The sequence below is a fragment of the Bos javanicus genome, chromosome 17, assembly GCF_032452875.1.
Source record: "Bos javanicus breed banteng chromosome 17, ARS-OSU_banteng_1.0, whole genome shotgun sequence".
In the NCBI taxonomy this organism is placed as follows: domain Eukaryota; kingdom Metazoa; phylum Chordata; class Mammalia; order Artiodactyla; family Bovidae; genus Bos; species Bos javanicus.
This window is the reverse complement of record NC_083884.1, coordinates 71,440,005-71,466,388: the sequence shown is the minus strand read 5'-3', so window position 1 is coordinate 71,466,388 and position 26,384 is coordinate 71,440,005. Positions and strand designations below refer to the sequence as shown.

Genomic DNA, 26,384 nt, shown 5'->3' with positions numbered 1-26,384 from the left:
CTGTACTTTCCTCTCCATTTTGCTGTCAAATTAAAACTGCTCAAAAAAATATTTTTTTTGTTTTAAATAATGGACAAAAGATTTGAACAGATTCTTCACCAAAGGAGATCTGTGAATGGCGTGCCATTTGTATTAGTACATAAAAAGATGCTCACCACGAGGTGCCACTACAGTCAGTGGGATGGCTGGATTGAAGGGACTGAAGATGCCAAGTGCTGAGGAGGACTTGGAGACTCGAGAAGTCTCGTGGACGGCTGGTGGGAATGTAAAACGGTATCATCACCCTGGAAAAGTTTCTTCTACAGGTAAGCATGCATTCGTTATTAAACTCAGCAATTCATTTACCCAAAAGAAATGAAGGCACATGTCTACACAACTTGTGCAGGAATGTTCACAGCAGGTTTATTCATCGTGGCCAACAATGAAAAACAATCCAAAAGTCCACAAACAGGGAAATGGGTTACCAAATTATGGTACATCCATACAGCGAGATGCTACTCAGCCACACAAAGGGGTATGTGCGAATACACGCAACAACATGCGTGAACCTCAAAGCCTTTATCTGGAGCAAGACCAAACACAGACGCATACACACGGCGTGGAGTTTTATCAAACTGTCTGAAAAGGAACAGCCAGTGACAGAAGGCAGGTCCGAGGTTGGGGTGGGGGGTACTGATCACAAAGAGGCAGGAGGGATGGGTGAGCGGTCTCCCTTGGTCGTGGTCGTGGTTCGCAGGTATGCACACCTGTCAAAACTCACCGGATGTACACTTACTGTGGATTCACTTTATTGTATGTAAATTACACCTCAAAAAACTTGATTAAAAAAAAATCAACTCCTCAGAAAATCCTTTCGTGGCCACGCCCCTCTCAAAGGCTTCACAAGCTGTATTTTCTTCGCCTGCGTTTCTCTGAGTTTGTCATTGCTGGTTTCCTGCTGACAGCCTCCAGACATGGGGCGCCGAGAGGCCCCCGAAACCGTCTCTTTGAGGCTGAGCACCTGGCCTGCACACCGAGGGCTCCACAGGAGGGGGAGGGCCCGGGGCCGGCCCGCCGTGCTGGCCGAGCTACAGCTCCGTGGACCGGACGACCTCGGGGCCAGCCCACGCCGGGCCTCGGCTCCTCCCGGGGAAGTTGAGTCTGTGCAGCTCCTCTGATATCTCCATGAAGCTCTTGCCTCTGGTCTCGGGGAGGAAGATGCCCGAGTACACAGCCGCGCAGACGCAGACACAGAGGAACGGCACGTAGATGAAGTGCGACAAGCCCTCCTGGGGGTTGCAAGAGACCCGAGGCCTGCTGTGGCCCACGGAGCCCCCGCCGCACCGGAGGCCCCAGCACAGGCCCCGTGAGGGCCTCCGCCCTCTTGGCTCAGGTGAGCCCCATCCCCATTCAGGGTCACACTCCCTGGATGGATGGAGCCTCCCCAGGGCGGGGGGTTCTCACACTGACAGGGACAAAACAAAGGCAGGCCGCCCCCCGCTCCCGGGGGGGCAGGGGCAGGCAGGCCTACCATGATGAAGGGGAACACCAGCCCCACCAGGAAGAGCATGGTCCACATGAGCGCCCCACAGACCATGTAGGCAGCAGGCCGGGCCATCTGGTCAAACAGCTCCGTGGCCAGGATCCCCGTCACTCCGGCTGGAAGAGGGAGTAGGGACGGGGGGCTGCCAGTCAGGGCTCCCTGGCCTGCCTACCCCCTCCACCTGCCCCCGACAAGAAAGTGGGCCCCCCCAGCCTTCCTCCAGCCACGCCCTCCCAGAAGCCTGTACCAGGCAGGGGTGAGGGTGTCAGGGTTAGGCATGCCCACCCATCCTTCACCCAGACACCCCTGGTCCTTCAGCCAGGCCCAGAGGAGGGAGCCCCCGGGGCCCCAACTCACCAGGGCCGATGCCAAAGCTGAGGATGAAGGCGAAGATGCAGGCCATGGCCAGGTAGGCCATCCAGGAGAAGGAGCCCTGCGGGAGGGGCAGGGGGAGGGGTGAAGGGAAAGTGGGCGGGGCCCAGCCTCCCCCACCCCCACCCCCACGCCCTAACCCGCCATGCCAAAGGGCCCAGCTACCTGGAGGCAAAGGGCCACCGTGAAGACGCTCCCCCAGCAGGTCATCAGGCCGTAGCCCCCCGTCAGCAGCACCCGCCGGCCCGCCCTCTCAATCACCAGGCACTGCGAAGGGAAGGAGCCCTGGCTGACTCACCGCTGCAGCCCCGGTTAAGGTCCCCTAGGCCTCCGGCCCGCAGTGGGCAGGGGCATCATGCAGAAGCCGGGGAGGGCGGTGGGCGCGGCTTGCCACTTCGTGGATTAAGACATTATTAATTTCGCAGAGGGTCGCGATCACTCAATACCCATTGGGTTTCTCCATCTCAAAATGGCGGTGTGAGCAACTGGCAAACAGTAGGTGTTCAATAAATGCTCGCTCGCTCCCTGCATTTTAACACAGAAACCTGAAGTGGAAGTGCCTTAGCTTGGAGGCCTGTGGTGCCTGGAGCCTTAGCTCCCCGAGGGTCTCCACCCCGACAGGCTGCACCCCCAAGGTGAGCACCCCGACGGTCGGCATCCCCAAGGTGAGCACCCCGAGAGTCTGCCGCAGGGCTAGGCGCTGGGGGTCAGCCCCAGCAGACTCACGCTGAGCAGCGTCGCCAGCAGCTCGCAGCCCCCGGTCCCGATGGCCGCGTACTGGATCTTGTCCTGCGGGATCCCTGCCTGGCTGAACACGGCCGACGCGTAGGCGTAAATCTGCGAGGAGAGGGGCCGCTGCGCGCCGGCTCCCATCACGCCCGGCCGCAGCTGCCCCGCCTCCCCGCCTTCCCCGCCCGCTCGCATTCCCCGGCCCCGCGCGGCCGTCTCACCGCGTCGTTCCCGCACAGCTCCATGGCTCCGCCCAGCACCACCAGGCTGGCCACCTGCCGCCGCAGCGCGCGCTCCCGGAACAGCTCCCACGGGCGCCGCGCGCGCCCGCCCCCGCAGACGGCACGCTCCTGCTCCAGCTCGGCCAGCTCCCCGGCCAGGTCCGCGGGGCCCCGCAGCCGCTGCAGCGCTGGGGAGGGAGAGGGGAGGGGAGGGGAAGGAGGGGGTAGGGGAGGGACCGGGGAGGAGGAGGGGCAGAGAGCACTGGGCTGAGTTCCCAGCGTCTAGATGGCCCCCATAGTGAGCTCCCCAAACCCCGCTCCGGGTCACTTCACAGCCCCACGGACTAGGAAGGCTTTAAGAACCCGGGTGGTCTGCGGGTGCCTCACACAGGACACAGTTGTGGCCGGTTGCCACTGCCGCCCCCGGCTCTCCAGGGGTCCCCGTGCCCACGCAGCCCCTGGGGTTGCGGGATTTGGCAGCTGCTCCCACCAAGTGGGCATGTGTGCGCCGCCCCTTGGCTCTACCCCCTGACTCGCTCAAGGCCGCAGGGTTAGCCCAGCTGGGACGGTCCTAGATCAGCCGATGCCCCGCTGACCTTCGACAGTGACCAAGATGAGCAAAACTGCCAGCAAAAGCAGGCTGGACTGGCTGGTCCCCCGCTGACCCTGAAATCAGCAGGGTCCTGCAGCCCAGCTCAACAAGTGAATGAGTAGAGGAGGCCGTCATAAAGGATTGCTGTTTGAAGCTGGAGGTTTGGGGATTGTTCCTTGGGCATGCTTACTGTGGCCTTGGCTAGCAGGTGAGCCCACCAGTCTAGCTGGCATTAGGCCCTTGAGCCCTTGCTTGGGGTTTCATCATCTTGCCTGTGGGGGGGTGGCGGGCTCTTTCTTCACACCCCGCTGGGGTTTCCCAGATGGCAGGGGCTGGGTCTGTTCCCTCCCACTGCCCTGCCACTCAGGACAGGCCCCTGATAAAGAGCGTCGAAGGGACGGATGGATCATGAAATTAAGGCGCAGAGAGAGCAACAGCTTTTCCTACGTGAGAAAGGAGGACCCACATGCTCTGGCCACATGTGCCCCATGGCCAAGCGTGGTCCGGGGGCCCAAGCCAGAGGCTCACCTGCCCGACAGGCTGCAGGGTCTCCACAGTCAATGAGCAGGTAGCGCGGGCTTTCGGGGAGCAGGGGCAGGGAGGCCAGCTGGAGCACCCCGGGCACCAGGCAGCTGGCCAGCAGCAGGGGCCAGGCCTGCGGGCCACCCAGGAGCTCCCTGGGGAGACAGGAGAGGCTGGCCAGCGCCGCCTGGCCAGAGCCCTGTTGCCTCCCGCGCCCGAGGGCAGCGTCCCCGTTCCCCTGTGCCTCCTCCTAGCCAGCTCTGGGTCGGACACCCAGCTAGGGACTCATGGCAGGGCAGGGCCATGGCCTCCCCTTATCCCTGGCGACTCCTCTCTCCAGGGCCCTCCCCAGGGCACCAGGTTCTGCCCTTGCCTCTCTTTTCTGGGACAAACAGCACACGCTCCCTTTCAAAGCCCAAACTTGCCCCGTCCTCTGTCTAGACTTGTCCCTGCTGCCTGGTCCTTCGGGGCTGGAAGAGGCTGACAGGCAGCACGCTGGCCAGAAGCCCATGGACGGCTTTCAACGCCTTCGTTCAAGGAAGCCGTGTCTGAACCTACTTGGGGGTGGGGGGAGGTTTAGGCTGCCCCTTAACCACTCAGTGTGTGGGGGGGCGTGTACCTGAGTCCGACCACCTGACCCATCACGAGCCCCAGGGCGGTGAAGATGGCAGAGGTCATGGCCACGGCCCCTCGGAGCTCCTTGGGGGCGCTCTCCCCCAGGTACATGGGCTGGATGTTCATGCCTACACCTGGCCGTGCAGGGTGACAGTCAGTGGCGGGGCGGGCTCCCCCGCCCCCGTTGGCGCCCTGGCTTCCCATCCACGGCCCGAGTGCTGCTCCCTCAGCCTGAGCCCTGTGGGGCTTCCCCCCCCGCCCCTCCCTGCTGTCGGGCAGGCAAGACTCCAGTCCTCCCACAGTACTCCTGGAAGAGAAGCCCTGGTCACCCTTGGGGAGTGGGAGGGGCAGGAGGGAGCCGGCACCCATCAGCTGTAGGCTGTCCCCCTCCCACCTGCCCCAGGGAGGCATCTGGTGCCCAAGCACCCTGTGGGGCACTGGGACGGGCAGGCGCTGCCCCCCCCACCTGCCGCCCACCCCAGAGGGCGACAGCTGGCTGTGCCCAGGCACCATTCATCTGCCCAGGGAACACGGAACAGGGCTGGAGCGCTCCTGCAGGATTCTTGCAGCCCCTCCCTGCCCTCAGGTCGGGGAAACAGGCCGTGACAAGGCCCTGCCTCTCTGAGCACTGGCTGGGGGAGCTGAGAGGAGCAGGGTTGCGCTGATGGCCAGAAATTCTCAGAGGTACCCTCGCTCTTCCTGCAGACACTGAGGGAGGGGTTCCTTCTGTGCTAGGAACTTGGGGCACAAAGGCACCGTCTGACCTGGCCCCTCTGTCCCTGAGGTCCCTGAGTGTGGGCTGTTGTTAGTGACTCGCTTTGTGGCAAAGCGGATGGTGTGTGACTCCTGAGATCAGGCCATAAGCCTCCCGGGACTCGCTCCTCACGGGCCCACACACAGGTGGGCGCGCGCGCACGTGCGCACACACACACACACAGGCATGCACACACACAGGCGTGTGCGCACACCACACACACACACACACACACACACACACACACAGGCTCTCTGTCACCCATCACTTCCCCTGGAGGAAGCCAGCTGCCATGCTGTGCGGACACTCAGCAGCCCTGCTGGGAGACCCGCGCAGGCTGGGAGCGCAGCTCCCGGGAAACAGCACACAGGGGGACAGCATCTCAGCAGCAGGCCCAGCAGCCACGGCCAAACCTCAGCTCACCACAGCCCCGCCTGGCACGTCACAGCCTCCCGAGCAGCCCCAAGCCGGGACCCCCCAGCTAAGACACTCTGGGTTCCTCACCCCTAGAAACCGTGAGTGAATCAGCGTTGCTGGCTTTAAGCCATTGAATTGTGGAGCGCTTTGTGTCACAGGAACAGACGCCTAGTAAGGACATCGGCACCCGGCTGTATACACAGTAGGGTGTCAAGGGGACTGATGATGGCGCCCCTAAAAGCCCAGGTGGACACGCTCAAGATTCTGCTCCACCCCCCACCCCTGCAGGAGCCCCAGGTCCCTGGCAGGCTCCTCGGCTTCTGTAGGGATGACCAGAGGTCTCCTCTTACATGCCTCTCCACTTTGACCGCCAGGAAGCCCCCGGCTTAGCCTTCTGGGGATGTCTGTCCTCCCAGCCCTGCAGAGTGTTTCCATTTTTCCTAGATCCACTTCAGCTGTCTAGTTATATGAGCCTTTTAAGATAAATCATGACTAAGTGAAGCACGCCTGGAAAAGAGATCAATGAGTGAAAGGAATAAGGAGCAACGGGAAGGAAAGGGGACCCCCAGGCCCACTCCGTACCTGCACTGATGCCCACGAGCAGTCTTCCCAGCATGATCATCTCGAAGGAGCCTGCTCTGCGGCTGAAGCCAAACAGTGCTGCGGCGGCCAGCACGAAGACGTTGTTCACCAGCAGGGACTTCTTCCTTGGGGAAGCGGAACACAGGCGAGGCAGGCTCAGGTTCAGTGCCAAGGATGACCCCCCCCCCGCCCAGGGACCCTTCCCTGCATCCACAGCCAGCCCTGATCATGCCCGTGTGTGTGTGTGTGTGTGTGTGTGTGTGTGTGTGTGTGGAGTGTGAGTTGCCTGCACAGAAGTGACGCCGGCCACTGCAGCTGGGGTCGCCCATGGGATGCCCCCAGGGGCCAACCCCCACCCCCAGCCCCAGTGGTGCCTGCTAAGTTGCTTCAGTCGTGTCTGACTCTTTGCAACCCCGTGGATTGTGGCCCGCCAGGCCCCTCTGTCCATGGGATTCTTTAGGCAAGAGTACTGGAGTGGGTTGCCATGCCCTCCTCCAGGGCATTTTCCCAACCCAGGGATTGAACCCTAGTCTTCCGCGCTGCAGGCAGATTCTTCCATCTGAGCTACCAGGGAAGCCCCACGTCTCCAGTATACCCCTAGATTACTGTCCTTTCTGCCTCCACCACAGCTTGAATGGACAGAACTCATATTTTATGGGTTTATCCCTACAGACTGAGCACCGCTCTCCTCAAAGTCCTTTGTAAAGCCAAGTGCCTAATACCTGATTCCTCAGACCCAGTGAAACCCTGGCAAGGAAAGGAAGGGAAGCCAGGTAACCTCCCGTGTCCTCCATTCATTACAGTCACTGCCCAGAACAGGACATCTGGACGGCCCCTGCCCAGCTGGTTCGGCAGGACAGACTGCCAAACTGGGCAGGGGGCACTGGGCACGGCAGCGGCTCCTCCGACAGGAGGCCTCAGCTCTGGGCTCCTGACGCTGCGCTCGGAGGCGCCATCCTGAGGTCACCAGGAGAGCTGGCAGGAGATCCTGCAGCTCAGGTCCTGATTGGGGAAACGGGCCAGAGGCGGCTTGTAATTCAAAAAAAAGAAAAGGATGGGAAAATCTCTTCTTTCCAGTTTGGAGGCAGCCTGTTCCACGGTGAGTGTCGTGATCTGACACCTACCCCGGGTGATCTGCAAACCTGGGTGATCTGCAAACCTGGGTCCTGTGAGGGGAGTGTTTTCTACTGGGTCCAGACCAACTGCCAGATGCTCTGCCCTTTGACCCTTTAGACTGGGAAGACTGTAGTGCTGAGAGTGCCTCCAGAGAATCAGAATGCAAGACCTTGGACTTTGGAGCAAAGCCACAACTTCAGTGAATTATCTTCTGCTGCTGCTAAGTCGCTTCAGTCGTGTCCGACTCTGTGCGACCCCATAGACGGCAGCCCACCAGGCTCCCCCGTCCCTGGGATTCTCCAGGCAAGAACACTGGAGTGGGGTGCCATTTCCTTCTCCAATGCGTGAAAGTGAAAAGTGAAAGGGAAGTCGCTCAGTCGTGTCCGACTCTTCGAGACCCCATGGACTGCAGCCCACCAGGCTCCTCCATCCATGGGACTTTCCAGGCAAGAGCATTATCTTCTTAACCTGAAATAACTCCTGACTGGTCGCCTTGCCCTGGTAGCGGAGAAACATCAGACTGGGGGTCTGGCTGTTGTTTTAGCCAGCTGAGTCCTGGTTTTCTGTTGCTTGCAGTTGATGCTTCTGTTAAATACACGCCGTCCTGTGCACTTCTGCTTCTGACAGTGGAGGCTACCTCAGTAACGGTGGATGAGAGCCCACGGCACCCGGCGTCATCTCAGGAGCCTTGTGGTGCAGAAGCTGGTGTCCTCAGAGGGTAGAGCCTGCTAAAGGACCCAGGCTTGCAGGACTGTGGCATCCACTCAGCGCAAAGACTGGGGTCACCCTGGTGGGCAAAGAGCTGCAGCCCCTGGAAGCACTGACCCGATACCGGACTGGGAGACCGAAGCATGGACGTCAGCGAGGCGGGCGACAGCGTGAGCGGCTCCAAAACCCCGGAGCAGAGCCCTCCCTTGTTTCCAAGGCTCGGGGTCCTGTGCTCTAAACTAAGTTCACCCGTTAGCTTCCTTTCCCTCGATTAGTCTGTCTGTTCTCTTTCTTGGTCTCTCTTGCCGTGAGAGGTCTTGAGGGCAGTTAAGTTTACCGTCAGCGTGTAGATGGCAGGATATTGAGAGGGCTGCAGGGCTGGCACGCTGGCTGCCTCGTGGAAACCCCGCGTGCGGGCAGCTCAGCTCGGTTGTGTCGGCGCTGGTGGCTGTGGCGAGGCAGTGCCCTGGGCGGGCTCAGGAAGGGCGGGACTGGGTACCGTGAGGCGGCACACGTGGGGAGCCGAAGATACAGGAGACTGGTGCTGACGGGTGCTGGGCGGCCAGCCAAGGAGGGGATGGTGGGAGCCTGGCCTGCCTTCTCTCCCGCCGTCTCGGCCAGTAACAAGCTGTCTCCCAGGACTCTGAGCCCGAGTGCAGACGCTGCAGTCGGAGTGTGGCTGGAGCTGATGCGCTCAAGGTGACCCCCGCCCCAACCCCTCCAGGAGAGCCCAGGCTGCAGGCCCGCCCTCCCCAGGCCAGGCTTCTGAGCACCTCCTTCCGTCCGGTGAGCTGCCTCAGGGCCCTCTGTGCTCTCACAGTGTTCCATTCCTCAGTCAGTCTCCTGCTTTCGACCCAAGAACTGCCTCAGGTGGCTACAAAGGGGGCCTCGGGGAGAAAGCACCTGTTCATGGTCACGTCTAGTCAAACCCGTGGTCTTTCCACGAGTCATGTGTGGACGTGAGAGTTGGACCATGAGGAAGGCTGGGCGCCGAGGAATCGATGCTTTTGAACTGTGGTGTTGGAGAAGACTCAGTCTTCAGAGTCCCTTGGACTGCAAGGAGATCCAACCAGTCCATCCTAAAGGAGATCAGTCCTGGGTGTTCTTTGGAAGGACTGATGCTGAAGCTGAAACTCCAATACTTTGGCCACCTGATGCGAAGAGTTGACTCATTGGGAAAGACCCTGATGCTGGGAAAAGTTGAAGGCGAGAGGAGAAGGGGGCGACAGAGGATGAGATGGTTGGACGGCATCACTGACTCGATGGACATGAGTTTGCACAGATGCCGGGAGTTGGTGATGGGCAGAGAGGCCTGGACCCTGCTGAGCATTGTGCTGCGCTGCGCTGCGTTCCACTGTCAGACGTGGGTCCTCTCTCCCTCCCAGCACGGACTCTTCCCTCTACCATGTCCCCGGGAAATGTGGGCTTCTCGGTGACACGGCAGGCAGAGCCGGGGGCCGGTGCAGAGCTGACCCGGGCCTGGGCCTGCTGGGTGACCTGCCCCCCCCCCAGCCCATGGACTGGGCTGCCCCTTGTTGAGAGGCACTTGGGGGTCCATGGGGAGCACTCACCTTCCCAGCGTGACGGCCAGGGGCCCGGCGAGCAGCGCTCCCAGGAGGCCCCCGAGGGGATACAGGGACACGATGAGGGACCACGCGAGCAGGACCAGGTGGTCGGGCAGCGGCTGGCCGGTTCGCGTCCGCCACGTCTCATTGGTGAATTCCTGAACGTACTGTGGATGCAGATGCTGGTCAGCACCCCCACCACAGGCCTTCTTCCCCAGGCCCTGCCTCCGCAGGGCAGGAAACCTCCCCAGCCACCCTGCCCGTTGTTGGGGGACGGAACTCCCCTGAGTGCGGGGCGCTGTGCCGTCTTTGCTGCAGTGTGCCATCCTGGAGCTCAGAGCCGGCCAGTGTCGATATGGCCCCTCCGAGCCCAGGATCAGCCCCGTCTCTCCCCCAATCCCACCTGGCCCACATCAGCGGGCTCCCCCACGGGCCAGCTTTCTGATCGACTTGGCCGTCGGCGAGCATCAGCAGGGTATCAGAGGAGGCCGGAGGGGCGTTTGTCCCCCGGGCTCCATTCCTGGATGGGAAGTGAGTCCGCTGACAGCTGCTCTCTTGCACCCTAACCCTAACCCCAAAGGGATGGGAGGGCCCCAGTTCCGTCCTGGGACCTTTTTTCCTGCAGCCCCAGCTGTGTGACAGGACACATGACCTTCTCAGTCAGGTGGGTTAGAGGCGGCTTCTATCACTGGGGCTGAGAGATGCTGCCTTTCCACAGGCACTCGCTGAGCATGGGCACAGGTCTGGCGAGCTTGCTGGGGACTCAGAGACAATGGGACCCTGAGAGGGGACCAGCAGAAGGCTTAGTCCAGCTGGGAGCTTGCTGAAGGAAGGCTTCAGGCAGGTGATGGCATCTGGGTGGCTCTTGAGGGGCTTCTGCAGGAGGGGCACGGAGGGCTTGGCCCACGGGGGTGGGGGGTGGGGTCTGTGTTTAACTGCTCTGGGCACAGAGTTGGGGGAATCAAGGCGGGAGACAGGTGGACAAGTTCGGACCCCAGGGGCCCTTGGACTTCAGGTAGATGTGTGTGTGTGTGTGTGTGTGTGTGTGTGTGTGTGTATTAGTTTCTCAGTCATGTCTGACTCTTTGAGACCACATGGACTGTAGCCCGCCAGGCTCCTCTGTCCATGGAATTCTCCAGCTAAGAAGACTGGAGCGTGTTGGCATTCCCCTCTCCGGGAGATCTTCCTGACTCAGGGATTGAACCTGGGTCTCCCGTAGTGCAGACAGATTCTTTATCATCTGAACCCCCAGGGAAGCCCTCAGGTAGATGAGTCTGTCCTTACTCCTATGGGCACTGGGAGTCACAGAAGGTTTCTGAGCAGGGCAGTGGTTTGATCAGACTTGAGAGGACCTACAAGGGGAGAGGCTGAAGGCAGGGAGGCCAGTGGGGAGGCGGGGCTAGTGATCCCGGCAGGAAAGATGGGTCTGAACTAGGATCATGGCAGAGACCCAAGGAAAAATGGCTGGAAGCCAGAGATAGTCAGGAAGGACTTTGTGTTTTTCCAGGAGGGAGGGCAGAGTCAGGGTGGACCTCCTCCCTGGGGGCACAGGGGGAATTGTCTGTGACATCAGAGACACGGGAGCACATGTGAGTTTCAGGGGAGAGTGCAGAGCTGGATTTGAACTTGCAGGGTCTGGGGAACAGCCCAGTGGAGGTGGAGGCGTGGGAGGAAGCTCCACCAAGCGGATGGCAGCCTGAAGATGTGACGTGGGCCGCTGTTGATGCTGGGGTGGTGACAGTGGGCACTCAGGTACGTACCAAGGTCGGGGCATTGATAATGGAGAGGTTGTAGCCGAACTGGAAAGTTCCACCAATACCAGCCGCACAGATGGTCAGGAGCAGGACCCTGCCCTGAGCCTGAGGAGAAAGAAGAGGACCCAGTGGCCGACGGCAGCCCCCACCTCCCTCCGCGGGGCTGCAGCCCACCAGTCCCAGAATGGCGATCTGTCTGAAGCTGGCGGTGGTGACGTCCCCGCTTTGCAGATGAAGAAACGGAGGCAGAGAAAAGTTGCCTCCGTCACACAGCATGGAGCAGGTAGCAGAGGTGTCCGCCGCCTTCTGTTCTGAGCCCGGGATCCCACTGCCCCTCGGCCCTGATGGCATCTTCCTGAGATGGACAGCCATTCCCAGTGCCCTACCCCTAGCCTTGCCCAGCTGCCCCTCGGGCACGCCTGCTGGGGCTCAGGGGACAACACCCTGAGCTGGGGCCCCAGGGGGTGAAGCTCTGTGAAGCTTCTCCACAGACTGGCCGGGCACCCCCCTCTGTTAAGAGAAGGGGCCATGTGGACCTACATGTGTGGGGACCTGGAGGCACCTTGAGCCGCAGAGAGCAGCCGGAGCCCCGCTGATGCTGGTGGCGACCTCCAGGCTGGGGGCAGCCGGCGCACACACAGCTGATACAGCAAGAGGGCATCTTCTCGTCCTGGAGCAGCACCCCTAGACAGGCGGGCGACTCCCCAGGGCACCCCCAGGAGGCTCAGAGCCCTGACGCCCCGTCGTTAGGTTGGTAAGCTTTCCTAGGGATTCACCATCTATTTAGAGTTTGCCTCTTATATATAAATTTTTTTTAAGATTTTTTTTTACACTTTTTAAAAGTTATTTTTAATTGGAGAATAATTGCCTTACAATGTTGTGTTGGTTTCTGCTGCATAACAGCGTGCATCAGCTCTAAGTATACCTATATCCCCTTCCTCTTGAGTCTCCCTCCCACCCCCCACTTAAAGATTTTTTTGGTGTGGGTCATTTCTTTAAAGTATTTATTAAATTTGTTACAACATTGCTTCTGTTTTATGTTTGGGTTTTTTTTTTTTTTTTTTTTTTTCCGGCTGAGAGGCATGTGGATGTTAGCTCCCAGGACCAGGGATGAAACCAGCACCTCCTGCGTTGGAAGGTGAAGTCTTAACCGCTGGGCCACCAGAGACATCCCCGTCTTGTCCCTTTTGATTACAAAAGAGTATGTTCATTAAGGGGCTTCCCTGCTGGCGCAGCGGTAAAGAATTCGCATGTACTGCAGGAGATGCAGGAGACCTGGGTTCGATCCCTGGGTCAGGAAAATTCCTTGGAGGAGGGCATGGCAATCCACTCCAGTATTCTTGCCTGGAGAATCCCATGGACAGAGGAGCCTGGTGAGCCACAGTCTGTGGGGTTGCACAGAGTCGGATACGCCTGAAGCAACTTAGCATGCACACACGCACACACATGCTCATTAAATCTTTTGAAAGCTCAGTACACACTGAAGGTTCTCCACTCTCCCAGAGAGCAGTGACCTGCTTCCCTCAGATGTTTGACGAGACACTCACAAAGCGTTAACTGTACAAAAATCGGATTGTTGATCTTTTCCCAATAACTCTATACTACCTTTCATGTTCTGGAAAATTGTCGCCCAGCTATAAAGTATTGTGTCATATTTATAACTTTTTAAATATTTAAATACAAGTTTCATGGCAGAAGGATGTTTGGCTCAGGACTTTGTGAAAAATTTCCAGAACCTGAAGGCTACTTACTCATTCATCTGTGGAATACCGAGTGCCTGATCCAGCCAGGAACTGAGCTGGGGGGCAGATACGGGGGGCGGGTAGGGGCGATGGAGGGCTGGAAACAGATCTGCTTCCACCGGATGGTGAGAAACTGCGCTGGGGTGGGGAGGTGGGGGAATAGGCTCCCAGGGCAGGACCCTGCCGAGGATGTTGCCACCAGTCTGCGGGCAGCTCTGTGCCGGGCACCCTGGCCGGCCGCCAAGTTCCTATAAGGCTAAGTGACTTCCTCCCAAGCGGGAAGCCACAGAGGGAAGCCAGGTGGGAACCCGGGAGTCCGATCCCGATGGAGTCACGCGGAAGCTCCCTAATGGGCTGCTTGCCCGTGAGAGTCCCACTGGGTGCGCAGATCCGCAGGAAGCTGCAAGTCACCCGGTGAGAACTGAGCCCACGTGGCAGGGAGGAGGCCGGCAGGTCGCCAAGGCAGCATAAATTACTTAATTCCCCGAGACCGTGCATGGAGACCACCTAGGCCTGCGGCGACTGGTCATGAAAGCCTTCAAACACTAGCTATGGTAGCGAGGAGTCATTCAGTGAGTAAAGATGGCTTGCCTTCCCATTCTGGGCAATAAATCTACGGTTCTAGGTGCTGGGGATACAGCAGTGAACCAAAGAGACGAAACCTGGGATCTCACGGAACTTTCCTTCCAGCGGGAGAGTGACAGGCAGTAACTAATGAGCAAGGAGAACACGTAGAGTGTCAGCTGCTGCAGACACTCAGAGAGAGAAGGGGGAAGGGGAGGGGCCGGGGTCTGGGGTGTGCTCAGGGAAGGCGCCCGGAGTTGAGGGGGGCGCCCGCATGAAGACCAAGGAGATGAGGGGAGGCGCCGTGCAGGGGTGTGAAGGGACTCCGCGGGGGGGTTGGCCCTGGCGGGGAGCCCCCAGGGATGGGGCGTTGTGGACCTGCGCTTCCGGATGCCTGGCTCCCTGGGTGAAGCAGGAGGTGAATGGAGACGGAGTTTAGGGGGAGCGTGGAGGAGACGAAGGTGGGAAACAGGCCCCGGAAAGGAAGAGGAGGGGGCGCAGTGGCCAGGGGCTGCTGAGTCTGGGGGCGCTGTCCGGCCCGCACGAGAACCTAAGTGATGCTAGTGGGGGACAGGTCCAGCACCCTGCGCCCCAGCCATACCTTCGCCCGAAGCAGACCCGAGGGGAAGGCGAGACGAATGTGCGGTGGGCGCTTGCGAAGGCTGGGGCAAGGCGCACCTTAACGCGCGCGCAGGCGCACAGGGAGTGAGGGGTGGGGGGGCCCGCGAGCTGGTCTCCAGGGTCCGAGGCTATATTGGGGATGAGGCGGCTCGCGCGCATCCTCCATCCCCCCGTTTCTGCAGCTCCGAAGACTAGCCCGGGCCCACCTCTGCAGACCGGAAGGGAGCTCCGATCCGGGGACTTCTCGCCCAACAAAGCCTGCCTCCACCCCCCGCAGGTCTTGGCAGGCGGCTCTGATCAACGAGCTCGGACTCGCCCGAAATCCCGGCCCTGGTTCCCCGTGCATTGCTCCGCTGCGGCCTTCGGACCGACTTCCTGCCGGTCCCTGCCGCACCCTTCTTTGGATCTCCGCCGCCGCCCCTTCCGGCCCCTCTTCGGGGCCGCCTCTCACCTCCATCTGGCGCCCCCGCCCTCTGTCAGGTTCCGGGAGACCCCTGTCCCCGGGAGGGCCCCGTCCCCGGGCACTCTGAGGCCGAGCCCTTGATTCTGCGCGGACATCCCCACGCTCCTCCAGCCCAGGTGTCTCCGCCCTTCCCCCGGAGGAGGGGCAGGATTCGGAGGGATGAAAGGCCGACCCACCAGTCTCCGGAGCGCTCTCATCTGTCCGTCTCCCGCAGAGCCGCGGAGTAGGAACCCGGATGGGAGAGCGGGTCTCGGGTTGCAACCCAAGCATACATTGTGTGCGAGGCCGCGCTGGCCCCGGAAACAAGATGAGTCCAGTCCAGCGGACTTTGTGAGGTGAGCAACTAGCGGATCCACTGGGCCGGATTAATCTTTCATTTCTTAGGGCTTCTCAGGTCCTGCGTGAATCCAGGAGGTCGATTAAGGTCAAATCGAAACCAGACCTGCCAAAGATGCTATTTGTGGTCATGGAAACATAGACCCGAAAGTCACCCTAGGAAGTCATCTGAGCGACGACGGCGACAGGACACAGACCGCAAGCATTCCTCTTGCTCCTGCTTGGGTTTTATTTTCGTTGCTCTGAACTTTTGAAGCGTCATGTATTTTTAAGGAAAAATACGCAAGATAAAATATTAGCAGTTGCCAAGTGCTCGCCTTTCTGCATCTCTTGAGATGATCCACTGCTGTAGTAGCACCCACTCCGCCTTCCTCCCCCCGCCCCCTATGCCGCCTGGACACCTTGCTGGAGTCAGCTCCCCCCCCCGCCTCAGTGCGTGGGCTCCCCAGACACTAATTATTATCCTTGAGCAAGGAAGCTTGAGATTTCTCTTCGGCAAACATTAACCGGGAGTTTAACCTTCAGCATGTGCAAGTCAAGGTTGTGGGTGTTTGATGACGAATCCTCTCAACACCCCACACGCGGTGGCTTCAGCCTCCCTTGCGGAGGAGTCCCTGAGGCGCCACAAGGTGGAGCTCGCACCCTGTGCCCCGCGGTCGTGCTGGGAGTCCGGGCTGGGCTGTCAGATCTCAAGCGCGGCGCCGCGGACCCTGCGCGACGGGGCCGCCAAACCACGCCCGAGTCGGGGGAGCGTGGACAGCCGCCTCCCCCGCGGGCCTTCCCGCGTGGAGTCCCACCCAGTCTCGGTTTCCCGGGTGGGAAGGCGGAGAAGGCAGCAGGGGAGGAGGGGCGGCCTGCCCGTAGCTACCGTGCTCAGGACCTCCGCGCCCGCGGCCAGCGTGGGTGGTGGCGCCCCTCCCCAGGCCTGGGAGCCAGGCCCGCTCTCGCTCCTACACGCCCGAGCTTCTTATTCTGCAGATCGGGAAACTGAGACCCAGAGCGGCGGGGAGGGCGGAGGCCGGGGAGGCCCGCGCCCAGCATTCAACCGGAGGCGGGAGCAGCAACGGCTCGCACCGCAGGCGATCGATACCGCAAAGCCGCCTGGAGGGCTCCACCGGGTCCGCGCCCCTAAAAGCCGCTGGCTACTCCTAGCCCCGCAGAAGCGGCGGGGCCGCCTGGTCGACCGGAGCCCGCCCCTTCCCCCCCCCCCCCCCCCGCCCCATGAGGCCTCCATCACTACCCGGGCTCGAGGCCTTCCCCAGAGATGCGGCCTCCAGACCCGCGGGTGACCCGTCCAGCCCGCCCCGGGCGCTAGCTCCTAGGGACCCGCCCGCGCCGCGGAGACCCGCTCCGGCTGCGAGGGGCCGACAAAGCCCGCGCTGCCGGCGTCGGCGCGGCGGGACCTTCTGGGGCTCCGCGGGCGGAGACAAAGAGGCTTGAGCCGGCGCCCCGCCAGGCGCGGGCCCCTCCAGCAGGAGCTGCCTCCGCGGCTCCTGGCCGAGTTTGGGCATCCTCGGTTCCGCGATCCCCGGGTGATTTCGCTTCCTCTGTCCTGCGCGCCCAGCCCGCGCCCGGCCCTTGAGCCAGGGCCTTGGAGGGGGCTTGGGAGGTCTGCTACCCAGCCCACCCTGCCTCTGTCTCGCTGCGTGCCTTCCCTCTCTGATCCATGAAGTCGTGGGACAGGAGTCTGGGCAGAGGCCTAAGGCCTGGAACCAGGGCCCAGGCTGGACCCCAGAGGCCCCAGTCTGTCCTTCAGCCCGTCAGCTGGGTGCCCATCTTCCGGTGGAGTGGTGGCTGGGCCCCTACTGCCCCTGACCACCCGTGGGCCGAACGCCTTTGACCTGACTGCCCCCTCTCTGACCTCAGTGTCCTTCTCGGTCAGTGGTGCCTTCCCTAAAGGGCTCAGAAGCTGTTCCAGGCTGCTCGAAGGCTCCTCCTCCTTGTAGCCTTCCCACTTGGGCTGGCATCTCTACTCCACACCAGGAGCCTCCAGAGTGGGCACTGGGCGGAGCTCAGAGGCCAGCTGACCTTGGCCACCAGGCTGCCAAGGTGGGCAGTGAGCCACCACCAAGCTCAGCAGGCCGGTGACGGGCCTGGTTATGGTGGATCCCGATGGAGCCCCTGCGATCCCAGCACTTACTTCCCGTCTCCCAGCCTCTGTCTACTCACCTGTGAAATGGGGACATCATAACAACTGGCCTGCCCCCGACACAGGCGCTGCATCCTCAGCCTCACGTGTATCTACTGACTGCCTGCACCCAGCGTCCTGAGGGCAGCTACCCCGTCCTCTCTTTATCTCCAGACACACCTGGCCCACCTGTGGACCTGGCCAGCCAGAGGCAGACTCTACCCCAAGACCCAGCTCCGCCCGCCTCCCCGCCCCCTCCCCTCTGAGCTGGCATCCACTCCAGTTCTGGGACATATTTCCAACTTAATTCAGAAGAAAGAAAGAAAGAAAACCACAAGCAACCCCCGGGTGAGCAACCCTCCTGACCACCCTCTGATATTCGAGGACTGAGCAGTGGAGCCAACTGCAATTGTGGGACCAGAGATTTAAAGCCATTTTAATTAGAAGGAAAGAATGTCCTTGTGGTTGGCTGTTCTAAAACTACAGCTGTGCCCACATCTGGAGGCAAGGGTCGGGGTGGGGTTGTGGGGCGGTGGGGATGGCAGTTAGAGCGTCTGTAGCGCTGACACCCGCATTCCTTGCTGAGGGAGGCCCCCTCCCAGCAGGGCCCGTGGAGCGGGGGAGGGGGAGAACACCAAAGCAGCCAGTCCCCTGTGGCCGGGCCACCTGGGCAGGTCTGGGACGGAGCTGAACAGGGAGCCCACCCCTTCCTGGGCCCATCCGCCCCCAGTGCCTTCCCCACACCCCAGCCTGTTTCCCTGGGGGCCTAGTTAATGGGGCCTCTCTCTCACCAGCCCCGGCTCGACCTGGGCGCGGCTTCTGACCAGGGAGGGGATTCTGTCCGGCTGTGACATGAAGTGCTATTTATTACCTTTAACGAGCTTGTCGCTGGTTTTGTTTATCCATAGTAAGCCAACGAGGTACTTTCATACCTAATCTTAGATCTGTAATTTTGCTTTTTTTTTTTTTTAAAGAGGCCGTGATACCTCACACAAGTGAAGGGCAGGCGAGGCTGGGAGAAGGTCTTGAGTAAACTGGCGGCAGGTCTTGCGGTGGTGTCTCCAGGGGGCACGAGGGCACGGGGTGCCTGTTCCCGCACCCGGCCTGGGGCTCCCTTTCCCGGGTGTGGGAGCAGGGCTGTCTGGGGACAAGCCAGGAGGGAGGTGTGGTGCCCCGGGCCTCTCCCAGCCTCTCTGAGCGCTGAGTCACTGGTTCTCCCAGAGTGGTGGCCCTGGCCTTCCAGGTCGCTGCCAGACCACAGGCCGGAACTGTCTGATGACCTGGCTGGCCAGCAACGGCTAAGGAAGGCCATGGGACAGCATGGTCTTAGGTTTCATTTGGACCAGATCCCACATGCAGCCCAGTGGGCGGGGGGGCGGGGCAGACCCACGCGGGGACACACGTGTCTCCAGGAACTCGCATCCCCAGCCCTGCCACTTGGCTGACTTGGCCAAGCAGATAATCTTCTTCCAAAACATGGCCCCGCAGCCACACTGAACCCGAACATAGCCCTGGGCGGAGAGGGGGAGGCCCCACCAGCTGCTCTGGGTGCCAGCTGGAGGTGGCGGTCACAGTGGTGAGCAGGAGCGCGGGGCACTTGCCGAGGGTCGTGACAGCCAGGCACTGAGGGTCAGGCTGGCCCGGCAGCTGGGGAGGGACCACTTCATCCAGCCAACCGAGGGCCAGGTGGGGAGCCCCAGGCCACACTGCTCAGCCAGGGAGCAGGCTGGGCGCAGAGCTGCTTGTCAGGACTCCGTGATGGGAGCCAGTCTCTGAACTGGGCCTGGCCCTCCCCGGCTCAGCTCCCTCACCGGGCCAGGTGCTTACTGAGGTCTGTGCCTCCTGCCTCCTGGACCTTCCACCCTCTCTGCCTAGTGCCCATCACTGCAGGCTGTGGCCATCTTCTCCTCTGATCCTCTGCTTCCTCCAAAGAGCCAGCCGCCATCTGACCTCATCCCACTGAGGCGCCTCGCTGCCCGCAGAACAGAGAACACAGCCTGCAGGGCCTGGTGGGCCAGCCTCTCAGCACGTGCAGCCCCCCTCCCTGCCCCCCGCCTCTGTTCCTCCGGCCGCCTCAGGACCTTTGCACGAGCTCTCTGTCCTCCTCCTCCACCCTGACAGCCCCCCTGCCTTCCCCAGCCCACTCGGAGACCCTCAGACTCCTGGAAGGTCGAGTCTGCTACCAGGCTCGGAAGGCCCCGGTCGCCCCCTCTGCTGGGTAGCCCTGAGGCAGCCCACCTGGACTGTGTGTCCGTCTTACCTTCCTGCCACGAGCAGCTGCTGCACAGTGAGTTCCGGAATCAGTGCTAAAAATACCCCCCCCCAAAAAAAAAAAAAAAAAAAAAAATCCCGTGACCCAGAGAGGAAGGGCCACCGGGGACCCAGCTGCTCCTGGGGGCGCGGGCTGGAGCTGCAGTGAGGCCCATCCACAGCAGTGGGGGTGGAGGGAAGGCCCCGTGAGGGCACCCCATCATCCACAGGAAGACTCCGCAGCCCCAGCACTCACCGTGTCTCTGCTTCGGGCCTGTGCTGCGTTCAGAATAAACTAACATTTAAAAATTGAGTGCACAGGGCCCTAAGAGAAGGTAGGTGAGCTCTGGTCCCTTCAGGGAGGCTTCCTGGAGTGGGGGGCATTTCCAGCACCCTTTCTCTATCTCTTTTAACAGAACACCGAGGATGGTAGGGAAAGAAGTGAGTGAACGGAGGAGTCAGATCTGGGCCGTCACAGGAGTGGAATGCTGACTAAGGGGTGGGGGGAGGGCTGGAGGGTTCCCTGTAGGAGGGGATGTGGGCAGGGATGGCCCCCGGTTTTGGGGTTGTTGCTGGGGGCTCGCGAGGGTCTCTCCTGGTGTGAGCCCTGAGAGGAAGGCGGGCACTGTGGGCAGGCAGAGGGTGCTGTCCCGCCTGTAGGATAGGGGAGGAAGCTGGGGGTCTCCATACCTGGGCACCCCGAGCTCCTTGCTCTGCAGCAGGCAGGAGCCCCAGGCCAGCAAGGGACCACAGGCCCCTTCCCCACAGTCCTCAGCCCAGGAGAGAGGAGGCGGCCTTGCTGCTCAGGACAGACAGACAGAGTAGAAGCCGTCAGCATCCAGCACACCACCTTCCTGGGTCAGCCTGGCTCCCGGGAACGTGTGGAGCCCGGGACCTCTTTATGTAATGAACCGTCTGGAGGTGCTGGGGGTGGGAGCCGCGGATCCGGTGCCTCCAGAGCGGCCTGTCCTGGGCCTGATTCTGGGCGGGAAAGCCCGGACACGCGGCGATGGCCTGCCCCAGGCCCTGCTCTGCCTCCTACGGGGCGTGAGTCCCCACCTGGGGACCCCCCGGACTCTCCGGGAGAGGACCCTCCAGGCAGGATGGAAGGTCTGCAGTAGAACCTGCGCTGTCCCTGGCACGTCCTGCCCCCACCCGGGGCTCCCAGCCTCCCAGGAGTGTGCTTCCTCAGCCTCAAACCAGGCTCCTGCCTGACCGGCCCCGTCGAAGGGGAGAGACAGGCTCTATCCCATCATGGCCCTTCCATTAGCCCCAGCCTGACCCCTGCAGAGGGCCAGCCAGCACCTGCTGCTGACGGCTGGCAGGCTGGAATGCCTCCCCTTCCCCACACACACAGGAACCTCAACCCCTCTCGCTGGCTCCTTCAAGCCTGGCGGACGCCCGCCAGGGTGTCTGAGGCCCTGGATCCCTGGCCTGCAGCCGCACCTTCAGCTGGGTGGGCTCTGCTCCTCCGGGTTCACCTCCAGCCTGACCTAGCTCTGGTCACCTGGGAAACAGAGGCTGCCTGAGGGAGGGGTTTTTCAGCCTGCTCCCACCGCCTAGCCTCCCATCTCCTTGATCCGACTCCTGCTGTATCAGACTGACCTCTCCTCATGCCTGAACCAAATGCACAATCCCCCTTCATCCACGCCTCTCTCTCCCCACCTCCCTTCCCAAGTGGACCTCCAAGAGCACGCCCCAGGGGCTCCTCTTAGCCCTCCCGTGATCCATCGGAGATAACCGTCTTGGCTGGTTGTCTCCACTCTGGTCTCCTTGGGGGGACTCAGGGCCCCACCCAGGGCTTCCCTCACCCATCACACTTGAGTCCGAGGTTGAGCTCCCGTTTGGTAAAGGTCTGAACACTTCCTCTCCCTTGTGGCCACTGTTATCCAGGGCCCTTGGCGCGGCTGCGCATCTCGAGACTTCCCAGGCCTCGTGTCCCGGGGCCTCCCACCGCCTGGCCCCTGCAGCCCTGTCCTGGCTCTGTTGCAGCCTCGCGGCTGCGCATCTCAGGGACTTCCCGGGCCTCGTGTCCCAGGGCCTCCCCCCGCCTGGCCCCTGCAGCCCTGTCCTGGCTCTGTTGCAGCCTCGCGGCCGCGCATCTCAGGGACTTCCCAGGCCTCGTGTCCCAGGGCCTCCCACCGCCTGGCCCCTGCAGCCCTGTCCTGGCTCTGTTGCAGCCTCCCTGCTTGTCCACCTTCTCTCTCTAACTCATGAAGGTCGAGCTGGCTGGGCCTGGCCTCGCGCCTTGGGCCTCTCGCGCGGGCCCAAGGCTACGAAGGCCATTGGTCTTCTTAAGACTGGTACCCACACTTGAGCCACCTGCCTGGCCTCTCTGCCACGTGGATTTTTCCACGCGGATGTCACATAGATCACCCAGACTCAGTGAGGCCAGAACAGGACGCTCCATCCGCTTGCCCTCCCCCCAGGCGTTCTCCAGCTCAGGAAAGGCCACTGCCTTCCATCTCCCCTATGGCTCAGTCCCTGAAGTCACCCTTGACTCCTGTCTCACAGCTCCATCTAGTCTGCTGGCAAAACCCCCATCCCGTCCTTCCTGGTCCTCCAGGTTCTGCCCTGCCCAAGCCACCAGCATCCCTGGCATCCTCCACCTGCCCCTGGATTTCTCTGGCCTTCTGCTGTCCTCACAGCAGCCACAGGCATCTTTTTAAAGTGACAATCAAGCATCACTTCTTCACGGAGCCTTCCCAGATCATCGCATCTGGCAAGGGGCCTGCTACCCAACCCTCCAGCCTCCACTTGGCTCTTATCTCCATCAGCGCACTGTCCTGCAAACACTAGTTCTCATCTTAGCAGAAGCCCCTGACCCCCCGGTCTCCTTGGCTGCACCAGGACAGACAGCATCTCTTGTTGGCCACCGTGTCTCCAAGCATCCACAACAGTGCCTGGCACACAGTCCATGCTCAATAAACTATGGACGGTGTTCATTAGAAGGAATACATGGAGTTTCTCTTTTCCACCCAAGTAAGGAGGCTCTCTCCAGCCCGTCCACTTGCACCAGCCGGTCTCGGCACCCTCTCTTCACACAAGTGCTGCAGGTCCCCAGTCTGCCCCTCCTCTGGCGGCCCTCGTTGGGGCTTCCCAAAGGAACCGGCAGTTTCAGCGGGGCCTGGGCTTGCAGGGAGATTTGGACACGCAGCCGCCGAGCGTTTCCCTTGCTGCTCTGGTTCTCAGAGAGGACAGCCTGGGACCCCAGCCAGCCCAGGTGGGTTGGCTGAGCAGGGCGGTCCAACTCCAGGCTCCGCCCCGCCCATGCCCCACCCACGCTGCGTGGGTGGAGGCCAGGAAGCGGCGGGACCTGGTGTGGGGGGCCGGGCGGGAGGCTGCGAGGCCGCACCCCTCAGTCTCTCGGGGGCGGGGAGGCCCCCTTTAACAAGTGCTCGTAGCCTCAGCCTCGCCCGCAGGGTGGGCCAAGGTGTCCCCGCTACCGGCCGCCCCTAAGTCCCCTAAGGGTTCAGTTCCTCATTGGCCACACCTTCTCCCGCGCCGCCGCCTAGGGCACCACAACACGCGCCACGTGCTCCATCGTGGGGCCTGCTCATTGGCCCCGAGTCACGGCCCGCCCACGCCCCGTCCCGCCCTCCGGCCCTCCGCTATCTCTTCCTATTGGCTATCTTCCCCAGGGCCCCTCCCTCCAGCTGCGGGCGCGCTCCACCGCAGACGCGGATTGGCTGAAGGCGGATGGGCGGGGCTTGGAGGCGTGTTAAGAGAGCGCGGCAGTGCGACCACGATGCCTAGGAAGCGTCCATGGCGTGGCAGGGGCTCGCGACCGAATTCCTGCAGGTGCCGGCGGTGACGCGGACGTACACCGTGGCCTGCGTCCTCACCACCGCCGCCGTGGTGAGCCGGGGGCGGCGGTGGGGGAGCGCCGCCGTGGTAACCGCCCCCGGGGGTTGCCAAGGTTACGATTGGACCCTCCCCGCCCCGACCCTGCTCCCCTAGGGTGGGTGGGTCGGGGGGCGGTTTCTAAGATCTCCTGGTTCCGCAGCAGCTGGAACTCCTCAGTCCCTTCCAGCTCTACTTCAACCCGCACCTCGTGTTCCGGAAGTTCCAGGTGAGGCCGCCCCGCCCCTTGCACTTGCTGGCCCAACCCCTCCCGCCCAGCGCTGGTCTGACCGCCCCCCACCCCGCCGCACCCCACGCAGGTTTGGAGGCTCATCACCAACTTCCTCTTCTTCGGGCCCCTGGGATTCAGCTTCTTCTTCAACATGCTCTTCGTGTATCCTGCGCCGTGGTGGAAGCGGGAGGAGGGCGGGGCGGGGGACCGGGCGGGAGGCAGCGGGCCCCGGGAAGCTGAGATCCTCCAAGGGGCACGCTTCCTATACCAAAGCCGCAGGTTCCGCTACTGCCGCATGCTGGAGGAGGGCTCCTTCCGCGGCCGCACGGCCGACTTCGTCTTCATGTTTCTCTTCGGGGGCGTCCTGATGACTGTATCCTTCCCGGGCTCGGGGACCTATGGGTCCGGGCCTCTGCTGGCCCTGAGGCCCTGCTTGAGCGCATGCCACAGAGGGAGAGTTGCGACCCCGAGCTGAGGGTGTTTTTGAGCGTACATCACGTGCTCAGCTGCAGGTGCCCCTGTCGAACTCCAGGGCTACACCCAAAATACCACAGGGCAGGGTGCCCAGGGGCTGAGTCCTGAATGCAGGTAGCCAGGAGGATCTAGGGCTGGGCCCGGGGGCTGGGGTGAAGTGGAGAGGCAGGGCCGATCAGGGGGCCCCTGGAGGCCACGGTTTGGTCTTAGAGTGGGAAGCGAAACCAACCTGCTTGAGGGTTTCAGGGGTTTAGGAAGTCAGAGGGGCCCTGGGCAGGGCACAAGACCTTGACTCTGGCCCAGCTACTGGGGCTCCTGGGTAGCCTCTTCTTCCTGGGCCAGGCCCTCACGGCCATGCTGGTGTACGTGTGGAGCCGCCGCAGCCCTGGGGTGAGGGTCAACTTCTTTGGCCTCCTCACCTTCCAGGCGCCGTTCCTGCCCTGGGCGCTCATGGGCTTTTCAATGCTGCTGGGCAACTCCATCCTGGTGGACCTGCTGGGTGAGCCTGCTGTCCAGGGAGCCCGCCCCAAGCTGGGTGTGCTGGGCCAGAGCCCTGGTCCTCTCCCCGCCCCCCACCCCTCTTCCCCACTCCTGGCGCCCCCATCCTTCCAGCCCCTCCAACAAGCCAGCCTATAGGTTTTACTTATTCGAGCCTGACCCATTTGCTGACGCTTGTGTGGGGCCCGACCCGGTAGGGATGGGTGGCTCAGGGTGCCTGCTCACAGCTCCACTTCTTCTGACGTCCTCAGGCCTGACCTCCTCCCAGGTTCTGCCTACTCTGGGCCAAGCCTGGCCCCACGCTGGGCTGGCTGGCCGTGCAGGGCATCAGACCCCCATGCTTTGGGGGCTTCAGGGCTGTGGAGGGTGGCCTAGGCATTGGCGCCTCTCCCACAGGGATTGCGGTGGGCCATGTCTACTACTTCCTGGAGGACGTCTTCCCCAACCAGCCTGGAGGCAAGAGGCTGCTGCTGACCCCCAGCTTCCTGTGAGTGCTGACAGCCTTCCCCACCCCCTTCCCCAGATGGCTCTCTACCCCATGAGGGGGGGACCCTGCCAGCTGCAGCTCAGCATGGGCTCCTCCCCACAGGAAACTGCTACTGGATGCCCCAGAGGAGGACCCCAATTACCTGCCCCTCCCCGAGGAGCAGCCAGGACCCCTGCAGCAGTGAGGACGACCTCACCCAGAGCCGGGTCCCCCACCCCCACCCCTGGCCTGCAACGAAGCTCCCTGTCCTGGAGGCCGGGCCTGGGCCCAGGGCCCCCGCCCTGAATAAACAAGTGACCTGCAGCCTGTTCGCCACAGCACTGGCTCTCCTGCCGCGGCCAGCCTCTCCACGCGGGGCAGGTGCTGCTGGCCGAGAGCCAGGGCCACCAAGCCTGACGTGCTCTCCGACCCAGAACATTGGCACAGCTGGAGGCCCAGGGAGGGTCCAGAACCTGCCCACTCGCCAGCAGAACTCTGAGCACAGAGGGCAGCCCTGCTGGGGTTCTCATCCCTGCCCTGCCTGTGCCGTAATTCAGCTTCCACTGATGGGGCTCACATCTCAGGGGCGGGGCTGGGACTGGGATGCTGGGTTGTGCTGAGCTTTGGCCGTGGGGGCCCTCCTGTCCCGAACTAGCAACCCCCAAGGGGACCTCTGCTTCATTTCCCAGCCAGGCCACTGAAGGACGGGCCAGGTGCAGAAGAGGGCCAGGCCCTTTCTGTGACTCCGAAGCCTCAAGTGTCAGTGTTTGCAGAGTCCAGTGGCTGAGGCAGAGGCCTCTGGGAAGCTCTGCCCCTGCCGTTTGCAGCTGAGGCCGGCAGGAGCCTCACCTGGTCCCCAGCTCACGGGCATTGGAGGACCAGTCCGCACGGTGGTTTACTCCTGGGTCGGCACCAGCCGCCGCCGGCTGTCCCTTTCACAGAGGATAAAAGTACTCGCTCTGGAGTTGGACTTTAATGTTGTCATGAAACCTCTGGCCCAGCAGCGGGCTCCGCAGTGGGTGGCAGGTGAAGGCCCCTCCCCGGGCCTCTCCAGGCAGGTGCCGCCTGGCCAGCAGGGAAGGCAGGCAGTGTCATCCCCCACTGGCTCTGGGGCTCAGGCCACCTCCTGCTGTGGCTGGAACATCTCCCCCAGTGGTGGAGCCCAGTGTCCGTGAGGCCAGCTGGGCCTGAAACCTTCCTCTCTGAAGCCCCGCTGTCCCCTTGCCCTGTATGGAGGGCAGAGGCTGGAGCGCAAGTTCCTAGGATGTGCTTGCGAGACCCCCGAGCCCAGGGGTGAG

General features: G+C 62.0%; 2 protein-coding genes across 11 annotated transcripts; one reads left to right on the top strand and one right to left on the bottom strand.

Moving 5' to 3' along the window:
• Positions 1–377: 377 nt before the first annotated feature.
• On the bottom strand, positions 378–15,384 carry SLC2A11 (solute carrier family 2 member 11). 9 transcript variants are annotated; one of them, XM_061385502.1, is made up of 12 exons: positions 14,848–15,383; positions 11,476–11,574; positions 9,722–9,882; positions 6,327–6,451; positions 4,578–4,707; positions 3,965–4,113; positions 2,845–3,032; positions 2,621–2,731; positions 2,060–2,161; positions 1,880–1,955; positions 1,511–1,638; positions 378–1,268 (listed from the first exon to the last, which is right to left on the bottom strand). In XM_061385502.1, exons 1-12 carry the CDS (start codon positions 15,127–15,129, stop codon positions 1,068–1,070), a joined length of 1,752 nt encoding a protein of 583 aa, XP_061241486.1. In that variant the 5' UTR covers positions 15,130–15,383; the 3' UTR covers positions 378–1,067. The 9 variants fall into 9 exon arrangements, with proteins under 9 accessions (XP_061241486.1, XP_061241488.1, XP_061241481.1 ...); XM_061385504.1 differs by having other exon boundaries at positions 15,036–15,383; XM_061385497.1 differs by having other exon boundaries at positions 378–1,638; positions 14,848–15,382.
• A 7,902-nt stretch (positions 15,385–23,286) lies between these two features.
• On the top strand, positions 23,287–26,050 carry DERL3 (derlin 3). 2 transcript variants are annotated; one of them, XM_061385495.1, is made up of 7 exons: positions 23,287–23,431; positions 23,583–23,645; positions 23,737–23,810; positions 23,928–24,021; positions 24,426–24,621; positions 25,017–25,107; positions 25,210–26,050. In XM_061385495.1, the coding sequence occupies exons 1-7, from the start codon at positions 23,339–23,341 to the stop codon at positions 25,289–25,291; spliced, it is 693 nt and encodes a 230-aa protein (XP_061241479.1). In that variant the 5' UTR covers positions 23,287–23,338; the 3' UTR covers positions 25,292–26,050. The 2 variants fall into 2 exon arrangements, with proteins under 2 accessions (XP_061241479.1, XP_061241478.1); XM_061385494.1 differs by having other exon boundaries at positions 23,288–23,431; positions 23,580–23,645.
• Positions 26,051–26,384: the final 334 nt, after the last annotated feature.